The sequence below is a fragment of the Hordeum vulgare genome, chromosome 7H (genome assembly GCF_904849725.1).
Source record: "Hordeum vulgare subsp. vulgare chromosome 7H, MorexV3_pseudomolecules_assembly, whole genome shotgun sequence".
Taxonomy (NCBI): domain Eukaryota; kingdom Viridiplantae; phylum Streptophyta; class Magnoliopsida; order Poales; family Poaceae; genus Hordeum; species Hordeum vulgare.
The window spans coordinates 549,235,440-549,247,493 of NC_058524.1; the positions used below are offsets into that span (position 1 = coordinate 549,235,440).

At 45.6% G+C, this 12,054-nt stretch overlaps 1 protein-coding gene across 1 annotated transcript; it reads left to right on the forward strand.

Annotated features, from left to right (window-relative positions):
- Positions 1-10,001: 10,001 nt before the first annotated feature.
- On the forward strand, positions 10,002-10,658 carry LOC123409271. Its single transcript, XM_045102218.1, has one exon. It carries the CDS (start codon positions 10,002-10,004, stop codon positions 10,656-10,658), a length of 657 nt encoding a protein of 218 aa, XP_044958153.1.
- The last annotated feature ends 1,396 nt before the right edge of the window (positions 10,659-12,054 follow it).

The window sequence follows — 12,054 nt, forward strand, 5'->3', positions numbered from 1 at the left end:
ATTATAGCATGGATAATAAACTATTATCTTACAGAAATTATAATAATAACTATATATTTATTATTGCCTCTAGGGCATAATTCCAACAGTCTCCCACTTGCACTAGAGTCAATAATCTAGCCCTCACATCACCATGGGAATTACATTGTAATAAATCTAACACCCATACAGTTCTGGTGTCGATCATGTTTTGGCCGTGGAAGAGGTTTAGTCAGCGGGTCTGCTACATTCAGATCCATGTGCACTTTGCATATATTTACGTCCTCTTCCTCGACGTAGTCGCGGATGAGGTTGAAGCGTCGTTTGATGTGTCTGGACTTCTTGTGAAACCGTGGTTCCTTTGCTAAGGCAATGGCACCCGTGTTGTCACAGAACAAGGTTATTGGATTCAGTGCGCTTGGCACCACTCCAAGATCCGTCATGAACTGCTTCATCCAGACACCCTCCTTAGCCGCCTCCGAGGCAGCCATGTACTCTGCTTCACATGTAGAATCTGCTACGACGCTTTGCTTGGAACTGCACCAGCTTACCGCACCCCCATTAAGAATAAATACGTATCCGGCTTGCGACTTAGAGTCGTCCGGATCTGTGTCAAAGCTTGCATCGACGTAACCTTTTACGGCGAGCTCTTTGTCGCCTCCATATATGAGAAACATCTCCTTAGTCCTTTTCAGGTACTTCAGGATATTCTTGACCGCCGTCCAGTGATCCACTCCTAGATTACTCTGGAACCTACCTGCCATACTTATGGCCAGGCTAACGTCCGGTCTAGTGCACAACATTGCATACATGATGGAACCTATGGCTGAAGCATAGGGGACGGAGCGCATATGCTCTCTATCTTCATCAGTTGCTGGGCACTGAGTCTTACTCAATCTCGTACCTTGTAAAACTGGCAAGAACCCTTTCTTGGACTGTTCCATTTTGAACCTCTTCAAAACTTTATCAAGGTATGTGCTTTGTGAAAGTCCTATCAGGCGTTTTGATCTATCCCTATAGATCTTAATGCCTAGAATGTAAGCAACTTCTCCTAGGTCCTTCATAGAGAAACTTTTATTCAAGTAATCCTTTATGCTCTCCAAAAACTCCACGTTGTTTCCAATCAGCAATATGTCATCCACATATAATATTAGAAACGCCACAGAGCTCCCACTCACTTTCTTGTAAATACAAGATTCTCCAACCACTTGTATAAACCCAAATGCTTTGATCACCTCATCAAAACGTTTGTTCCAACTCCGAGATGCTTGGACCAGTCCATAAATGGATCGCTGGAGCTTGCACACCTTGTTAGCATTCTTAGGATCGACAAAACCTTCGGGTTGCATCATATACAATTCTTCCTTAAGGAAACCGTTAAGGAACGCCGTTTTGACATCCATCTGCCAGATTTCATAATCGAAAAATGCAGCTATTGCTAACATGATTCTGACGGACTTGAGCATCGCTACGGGTGAGAATGTCTCATCGTAGTCAACTCCTTGAACTTGTACAAAACCCTTTGCCACAAGTCGAGCTTTATAAACGGTCACATTGCCGTCAGCGTCCGTCTTCCTCTTAAAGATCCATTTGTTCTGAATAGCCTTGCGGCCTTCAGGCAGTACCTCCAAAGTCCACACTTTGTTCTCATACATGGATCCTATCTCGGACTTCATGGCTTCTAGCCATTTGTTGGAATCTGGGCCCACCATTGCTTCTTCATAATTTGCAGGTTCATTGTTGTCCAACAACATGATTGATAAGACGGGATTACCGTACCACTCTGGAGCAACACGTGATCTCGTGGACCTGCGTGGTTCGACAGAAACTTGAACCAGAGTTTCATGATCATCATCATTAACTTCCTCCTCAACCGGCGTCGCAACGACAGAGGTTTCCCCTTGCCCAGCGCCACCATCCAGAGGGATGAGAGGTTCGACAACCTCGTCAAGTTCTATCTTCCTCCCACTCAATTCTCTCGAGAGAAACTATTTCTCAAGAAAAGCTCCGTTTTTAGCAACAAACACTTTGCCCTCGGATTTGAGATAGAAGGTGTACCCAACTGTCTCTTTTGGGTAACCTATGAAGACGCACCTTTCCGCTTTGGGTTCCAGCTTTTCAGGCTGAAGCTTTTTGACATAAGCATCACATCCCCAAACTTTAAGAAACGACAACTTTGGCCTTTTGCCATACCACAGTTCGTATGGTGTCGTCTCAACGGATTTTGATGGTGCCCTATTTAAAGTGAATGCAGCTGTTTCTAATGCATAACCCCAAAATGATAACGGCAAATTAGCAAGAGACTTCATAGATCGCACCATCTCTAACAAAGTACGATTACGACGTTCGGACACACCATTACGCTGTGGTGTTCCAGGCGGTGTTAACTGCGAAACAATTCCACATTGTCTTAAGTGAGCACCAAACTCGAAACTCAGATATTCACCCCCACGATCAGACCGTAGGAACTTGATCTTCTTGTTACGATGATTTTCCACTTCACTCTGAAATTGCTTGAACCTTTCAAATGTTTCAGACTTGTGCTTCATCAAGTAGACATAACCATATCTACTTAAATCGTCAGTGAAGGTGAGAAAATAACGATATCCGCCGCGTGCCTCTACGCTCATTGGACCACACACATCGGTATGTACGATCTCCAACAAGTCACTTGCACGCTCCATTGTTCCGGAGAACGGAGTCTTAGTCATCTTGCCCATGAGGCATGGTTCGCATGTGTCAAGTGAGTCAAAGTCAAGTGACTCCAAAAGTCCATCAGCATGGAGTTTCTTCATGCGCTTTACACCAATATGACCCAAGCGGCAGTGCCACAAAAATATGGCGCTATCATTGTTTACTCTAACTCTTTTGGTCTCAATGTTATGTATATGCGTATCGCTATCAAGATTCAATATGAACAATCCTCTCACATTCGGTGCATGACCATAAAAGATGTTACTCATAGAAATAGAACAACCATTATTCTCAGACTTAAAAGAGTAACCGTCTCGCAATAAACAAGATCCAGATATAATGTTCATGCTCAACGCAGGCACTAAATAACAATGATTTAAGTTCATCACTAATCCCGATGGTAGCTGAAGTGACACTGTGCCGACGGCGATTGCATCAACCTTGGAACCATTTCCTACGCGCATCGTCACTTCTTCTTTCGCCAACCTTCGTCTATTCCGCAGTTCCTGCTTCGAGTTGCAAATGTGAGCAACAGAACCGGTATCGAATACCCAGGCACTACTACGAGAGCCGGTTAAGTACACATCAATAACATGTATATCAAATATACCTGATTTTTCTTTGCCCGCCTTCTTATCTGCCAGATATTTGGGGCAATTGCGCTTCCAGTGACCCATACCCTTGCAATAGAAGCACTCTGTTTCAGGCTTAGGTCCAGCCTTGGGTTTCTTCGGGTGATTGGCAACAGGCTTGCCGCTCTTCTTCGAATTGCCCTTCTTGCCTTTGCCGTTTCTCTTGAAACTAGTGGTCTTGCTCACCATCAAGACTTGATGCTCTTTACGGAGTTCAGACTCTGCGACTTTCAGCATCGCAAACAACTCGCCGGGAGACTTGTTCATCCCTTGCATGTTGTAGTTCAACACAAAGCCTTTATAGCTTGGCGGCAGTGATTGAAGGATTCTGTCAGTGATAGCTTCTTGCGGGAGTTCAATCCCCAGTTCAGCTAGACGGTTTGAGTACCCAGACATTTTGAGCACATGTTCACTGACAGACGAGTTTTCCTCCATCTTGCAAGCATAGAATTTATCGGAGGTCTCATACCTCTCGATCCGGGCGTTCTTCTGAAAGATAAACTCCAACTCCTGGAACATCTCAAATGCTCCATGACGCTCAAAGCGACGTTGAAGTCCCGGTTCTAAGCCATACAAGACTGCACATTGAACTATTGAGTAGTCCTCCTTACGTGCTAACCAAGCGTTCTTAACATCCTGATCAGCCGTAGCGGGTGGTTCATCTCCTAGCGCAGCATTAAGGACATAATCCTTCTTCCCAGCTTGTAAGATTAGCTTAAGATTACGAGCCCAGTCTACAAAGTTGCTTCCATCATCTTTCAACTTATCTTTCTCTAGGAACGTATTAAAATTCAGGATGACTGTCGCGTGAGCCATGATCTACAACACAAATATATTCAAAGTGGACTTAGACTATGTTCAAGATAATTAGAGTTCAACTTAATCAAATTATATGCTAAACTCCCACTCAAAAAGTACATCTCTCTAGTCATTTGAGTGGTTCATGATCCACTTACACTATCCCAAGTCCGATCATCACGTGAGTTGGGTATAGTTTCAGTGGTAAGCATCCCTATGCTAATCATATCAACTATATGATTCACGATCGACCTTTAGGTCTCATGCGTTCCGAGGCCGTGTCTGCACATGCTAGGCTCGTCAAGCTTAACCCGAGTGTTCCGCGTGCGCAATTGTTTTGCACCCGTTGTATGTGAACGTTGAGTCTATCACACCCGATCATCACGTGGTGTCTCGAAACGATGAACTGTAGCAACGGTGCACAGTCGGGGAGAACACAATTTCGTCTTGAAATTTTAGTGAGAGATCACCTCATAATGCTACCGTCGTTCTAAGCAAAATAAGGTGCATAAAAGGATTAACATCACATGCAATTCATAAGTGACATGATATGGCCATCATCACGTGCTTCTTGATCTCCATCACCAAAGCACCGGCACGATCTTCTTGTCACCGGCGCCACACCATGATCATCCATCAACGTGTTGCCATCGGGGTTGTCGTGCTACTTATGCTATTACTACTAAAGCTACATCCTAGCAAAATAGTAAACGCATCTGCAAGCACAAACGTTAGTATAAAGACAACCCTATTGCTCCTGCCGGTTGCCGTACCATCGACATGCAAGTCGATATTTCTATTACAACATGATCATCTCATACATCCAATATATCACATCACATCGTTGGCCATATCACATCACAATCATACCCTGCAAAAACAAGTTAGACGTCCTCTAATTTTGTTGTTGCATGTTTTACGTGGTGACCAAGGGTATCTAGTAGGATCGCATCTTACTTACGCAAACACCACAACGGAGATATATGAGTTGCTATTTAACCTCATCCAAGGACCTCCTCGGTCAAATCCGATTCAACTCAAGTTGGAGAAACCGTCACTTGCGAGTCATCTTTGAGCAAAGGGGGTTACTCGTAACGATGAAACCAGTCTCTCGTAAGCGTACGAGTAATGTCGGTCCAAGCCGCTTCAATCCAACAATACCGCGGAATCAAGAAAAGACTAAGGAGGGCAGCAAAGCGCACATCACCGCCCACAAAACCTTTTGTGCTCTACCCGAGAAGACATCTACGCATGAACCTAGCTCTGATACCACTGTTGGGGAACGTCGCATGGGAAACAAAAATTTTTCCTACGCGCACGAAGACCTATCATGGTGATGTCCATCTACGAGAGGGGATGAGTGATCTACGTACCCTTGTAGATCGTACAACAGAAGCGTTAGAGAACGCGGTTGATGTAGTGGAACGTCCTCACGTCCCTCGATCCGCCCCGCGAACAATCCCGCGATCAGTCCCACGATCTAGTACCGAACGGACGGCACCTCCGCGTTCAGCACACGTACAGCTCGACGATGATCTCGGCCTTCTTGATCCAGCAAGAGAGACGGAGAGGTAGAAGAGTTCTCCGGCAGAGTGACGGCGCTCCGGAGGTTGGTGATGACCTTGTCTCAGCAGGGCTCCCCCCGAGCTCCGCAGAAACGCGATCTAGAGGAAAAACCGTGGAGGTATGTGGTCGGGCTGCCGTGGAAAAGTCGTCTCAAATCAGCCCTAAAACCTCCGTATATATAGGTGGGAGGGAGGGGGGCCTTTCCTTGGGGTCCAAGGACCCTCAAGGAGTCGGCCGAGCCAAGGGGGAGGACTCTCCCCCCCCAAACCGAGTTGGACTAGGTTTGGTGGGAGGGAGTCCCCCTCCCTTCCCACCTCCTCCCTTTTTTTTCTTTTTGCTTTGATTTCTTATCCTTGGCGCATAGGCCCCTTTTGGGCTGTCCCACCAGCCCACTAAGGGCTGGTGCGCCACCCTTATGGCCTATGGGCTTCCCCGGGGTGGGTTGCCCCCCCCGGTGAACTCCCGGAACCCATTCGTCATTCCCGGTACATTCCCGGTAACTCCGAAAACCTTCCGGTAATCAAATGAGGTCATCCTATATATCAATCTTCGTTTCCGGACCATTCCGGAAACCCTCGTGACGTCCGTGATCTCATCCGGGACTCCGAACAACATTCGGTAACCAACCATATAACTCAAATACGCATAAAACAACGTCGAACCTTAAGTGTGCAGACCCTGCGGGTTCGAGAACTATGTAGACATGACCCGAGAGACTCCTCGGTCAATATCCAATAGCGGGACCTGGATGCCCATATTGGATCCTACATATTCTACGAAGATCTTATCGTTTGAACCTCAGTGCCAAGGATTCGTATAATCCCGTATGTCATTCCCATTGTCCTTCGGTATGTTACTTGCCCGAGATTCGATCGTCAGTATCCGCGTACCTATTTCAATCTCGTTTACCGACAAGTCTCTTTACTCGTTCCGTAATACAAGATCCCGCAACTTACACTAAGTTACATTGCTTGCAAGGCTTGTGTGTGATGTTGTATTACCGAGTGGGCCCCGAGATACCTCTCCGTCATACGGAGTGACAAATCCCAGTCTTGATCCATACTAACTCAACTAACACCTTCGGAGATACCTGTAGAGCATCTTTATAGTCACCCAGTTACGTTGCGACGTTTGATACACACAAAGCATTCCTCCGGTGTCAGTGAGTTATATGATCTCATGGTCATAGGAATAAATACTTGACACGCAGAAAACAGTAGCAACAAAATGACACGATCAACATGCTACGTCTATTAGTTTGGGTCTAGTCCATCACGTGATTCTCCCAATAACGTGATCCAGTTATCAAGCAACAACACCTTGTTCATAATCAGAAGACACTGACTATCATCGATCAACTGGCTAGCCAACTAGAGGCATGCTAGGGACGGTGTTTTGTCTATGTATCCACACATGTAAATGAGTCTTCATTCAATACAATTATAGCATGGATAATAAACTATTATTTTGATACAGGAATTATAATAATAACTATATATTTATTATTGCCTCTAGGGCATAATTCCAACAGGGAGTACATTTTAGCGACATGAATATCGGTGACAGCTTACGGTGGTGTTTACACGGTTGCTGCATGCGGTCAAGGATGTTTTAACCATCTTGGGTGGCGGCATAATGGTATGAAAATGATCAAAGCTAATTACAAATTTGTGCTCCATGAAAATGTTAGTTGGAAAGAACTGTTGAGCCTAACCACATATCTGAAGTTAGCAAAGGTGAAAATTGAAATCATGTGTTTCATACACCTTGCATTGCTCTTTGGTACCGCGCTCTTTTTATTTTGTGTAATGGTTAGCTAGAGTATAGGACGACTCTGTGTCAAGAGAGGGGCGGTGAATATTTTGCAAGTCTACTATTAATACACAAGACAGCTGTAAGTTTACCATTGACACCTAATTGGGCCTGACCCATTTATTTATCTCAGTTGCAAGTCCATCCTTTATAGGTAGCTAGTAGGTTCAATCCCTTTTTGTCCTACTTGCAAGTCCACCTCCTACATGCAGTTGGGCCCATCTCAATTTATTTGGCTACAGTTGCAAGTTCACCCTCAATACGCAACAGGACCTTATTTTTATTTCCGTTGAATGTCCATCCTCGACACGCAGCCGCGGTGAGCTTTTTTGTCCCAGTTGCAACTCCAGCCCACCACACAACTTGGGGACCCGTCTTTTCTCACGCCTGAGTCGCAAGTCCATGCTTGACCCGCAAGTGCAACCGAACCCATTTATGTCCTAGTTACAAGTTCAACTACATCCATCGGATGCAACTAAGGGGCTCACCTTTTTTGTCCCACTTGCACGACCACCGTCGATACCTAACGGGTCGTGTCTAATTTTTTGTCACAGTTGAAAGTGCACCATGGACACGTAATTGGGGAGGAGGCCTTGACCTCTTTTTGTCCCAGTTACAACTCCATTCTCGATACACAGTTGGGTGGGCAATCCATTTTTGTCTCAATTGCAAGCCCACCCTCGACGTGTGACCAAACACGACTTTTTTTTCTCCTAGTTGCAAGTCCAATCTCGACACACAAGTGCATGCGTGCAATGAGACTACAATTAGGGGCGGGAGGAGAGTTGTCGGCCAGTTACATATCCACATTAAAACAATCATGATCTTTAAAAAATACATTTCCATCTTTTTTTATAAGTCTTAAACATTTCGTTAAAATCGTGAACTTTTTTTGGAATCACAATTTCTTTCAATTGTTTAGATTTTTTAATAGTATTTTTTTCAACACAGTGGACATTTTTTAATTTCATGATAGTTTTCTATTTGCCAGCTTTTAAAATTGTGAACAACAACTTTTAAAATATGTGAACATTTTACAGAATTGCAAATTCTTATCTAATTTGAGGAATTTTTAAAATTTTCTGTAATTAATCTGCATCATGTCATGTCATTTCTGGTGTAATTTGTGAGAAGAGAAAAGGTTCGCTTCTCCCTTAGGGATGGACTATTTGATTGTTTCATTGGTATCATTATTTCTTTGGACGGCAATCCATCTTCTCAAAGTGAAGTGACACCTAAAATCCAAGAGTGAAAAAGGTCCATGCTCGCTTTAGATGATATGCCGGTTCAGTCTCTCGAATATGTTCATAGAGATACGATGTGTATGTGCTAATAATAATAAGTATATACGTATATATATAAGTATTTGCGTTTGTATTGTGTTAAAAAAGTCGACGTTTGCAAGTAACCGAGCCAGGTCGCCTACACGATCGGGCTTACTGATTTTTGTCATGTGGGTAAGAAAATGACCAAATAAACAGAAGTAGCTACCTGTAAAAAAAATGCTACTAGCAAAGATCGTGCAGGGTCCTTGAACAAGCAAACTGATGTTGGCAATATGCTATTGAAAATGTACGTGGTAACTCCTGTGTAAATGAGATAGTAATATACGCATGACGAACTATGCAGCTCACTCACAAACACCCTATTAATGTTTTCAACCAGAAAAAAGTAATTGAAAACATGGACCCATAACTGAAGTGTAAATTACACTGGAATATACACACCACATGCGCCATAACTTCCACAAAAGACACCATGATAACTTTGATCCTGAGAAAAGTTGTTGAAAACATACCCATGTATCTTCTGTGAAAACTTTGATCGTGAGAAAAGTTGTTAAATACACTAGCAGTCACTAAAGTTGAGGCCGAAGCATAATACGGTCACTGAACTTCAGAATACACTCAATACGATCATTAAATACGAGTTGTGGTGATTATACGGTCACTGCTCACCGTATAGCTATGTATTCTGTTGAGTTGACCGGTCAAACATCGTTGGAAAATTTCAAAAAACCCCTCGAGTTGTTTCGTCCGTCACCGGCCACTCGGGCTCCTGGCCACCCCGCGCTGCCACTCGCCCCGCTAGCCCCTCTACTCCGCCCGGCGACCCCACCGCCGCGCCCTCCGGTGACCTCGCTGCCTCGTGCGCTTCGCTGCCGCCAACCGCACCGCGCCTGCGCCCGGAGCACCGTCCGCACGCAGCCCCACCTAGCCTCGCTGCGGCCCAGCCTTGCCCCTCTGCCGCAACCTAGCCCTGCGTCGGACCTCGCTGCTGGCCCCTCCTCCGGCGAGATCCGAGGCCGCCGCCTCCGGATCCGCTCGGCCGAGGAGGAGGACGAGCAGATGCCGGAGCGAAGGCGGTGGGAGAGGTCGATGGCGTCGCGGTGGTTGGGGTCGAGGGCGAGGAGTGCGAGGGTGTCGGCAAGCGCGAGCTCGTGGCGGCTGAGTGCCTCAAGCACGGGGGCGTGGCGGAGAAGATCCCGCGGGAAGCGTGGCTCATCGTGGAGCGCGAGGGATGGCCACGCGGGGCAAGGCGGAGGGCGAGCTCGTACTGCCGCAGCGCACCGGCGTAGTCGCGCGACTGGAACAGGCGGTTGCCTTCCTCCTTGAGCTCGTGCGCGTGGAGAAGGAGCACTCCGGGCTCCACTCGGGTTGGGAGTGGATGAGCCGGATTCATGGCTTCGGGGTGAGGCCGGCGGAGTCGAGGGAGTGGCGGGGGAAATCGTCGTGGTCGTGGAAGGAGGACGACGACGACGAAGAGATGGAGAAGCGGGAGGAGGCAAGGGAGAGGGACGCCTTGGAATCGGAGTTGTCGCGGAGGAGCGGCGCCACAGAGAGGTCCGACGCGCAGCCGCTGTTCCGCTGGAGGAGGAGGAGCTTAAGGGACCTGGCCGCCGACGAGCTAGACGCCCTCGACGGGGTCGTCGGCACCGGCGAAGGGGACCGTGGAGGCGACGACGACGGGCCCTTCTCCTGCAGCATGCCCTTCATGCCGCACTCGTGCTGCTACTGCCCTGCGCCGTGGTGCCCGCCGTACTGCCCGCGCTCCGCCATTGCTCCTTCCTTTCCTCCTTGCTTTGCTGCATCGGCCGCCGGTAGAGTGGAGTGGAGTGAGTTGAGGTGGAGAGGAGATCGAGGCCACGGGTGCATATATAGGAGGAAGAAGCGGTGACACGTAGGGAGGAGGCGAGGTACGTGGTGGGGGTGGAGGATTGCATGGGCTACACCGGGCGAGAGAGCTGACACGGTGCAAAAAAGAGAGCCTTTGTTGGCTTCCTGGAGCTATACATAGAGCAATTGAAAACACATGTAGCCGTAGTCGAAACAATACCGGTCAACTCAACTCAACAGAATACAGAGCTATACGGCGAGGAGTGACCGTATAATCACCACAACTCGTATTCAATGACCGTATTGAACGTATTCTAAAGTCCAATTGTGCTTCAGCCTCAACTTCAGTGACTGCTAGCGTATTTATCTCGCATTGTAATACACACACATTATAGGTTGGAAATTTCTTTTAGAGCTCGGACTCCATGGTGGCCTTCATATTTGAAATTCAAAATTCATAAAAAATCATATTTTTCAGTTCAAACTTTTTTGAAAAAAAGTTACAGATATATACAAAGTTGTCAGAATCGCGATTCTGAATCGGATCAGAGCTCCGATGGCAGGATCGCAAATCGTAGAATATTCACTATCAGGATCGTAAAAACGTAGATTCTATGAATCAAAATCGTAGAATCATACGGGTTAGTATGGATCGTAAAGTCGTAGAATCATACAACAGAATCGCGATTCTAACAACCTTGGATGTATATCAAGGCATAATGCACAAGTGTGTAAAATTTCAGATCAAAACAGGTTGAAACGAGGGTTATGTGAACAAAAACAAATCTAAGGCTTTTTAACACATGATAATATTCATCATTCCAAGCTTTGAATTTGTCTTTTTTTATACAGGTCGCAATTCATAGTATTTCATCGTGAATTTTTACATACATGTACATTATATCCTCACATACATGCATATTTTTTCAGAATTTTTTGAAACCAGAAATTTCTGATTTTTGATTTTTTTTCAAATCCGGCCTTCATGGAGCTCGGGAGCCAAAAGGCCTTACTCCACTATAGGTGTGCTATCTTATTTAGCCAATGCATGGTAACATTTGACCCCCAAAAAAATTGGTCAAAAACATATTAACATGAGATCTAGTTTCAAAGATCTTGTTGCGATAGATTTTATATAAAAACAGATTTTTAAGTGGGTTGGCGATTTGAGCTAGAAGAGATTTGAATTTTTGAAATAAAAGGAGTCTAGGATGAAATCAACTTTTACCTAGTGCATACATGCATGTGCATGTGGAGAAGGATGAGGAAAACATTTTTATGTCCGTGGTATATATAGTGAAAATACCATGATAACTTACCTATCATAGGCGTGGTAACATATGCAGCCCACGCAGAAACTTTGGATCCAAAAAAGTCATCACCAACATAGAAACTAGTTTCGAAGAACTCATTGCGTTGAGTCCTTTATTTGAAAACATATTTTCAATACGATCAAT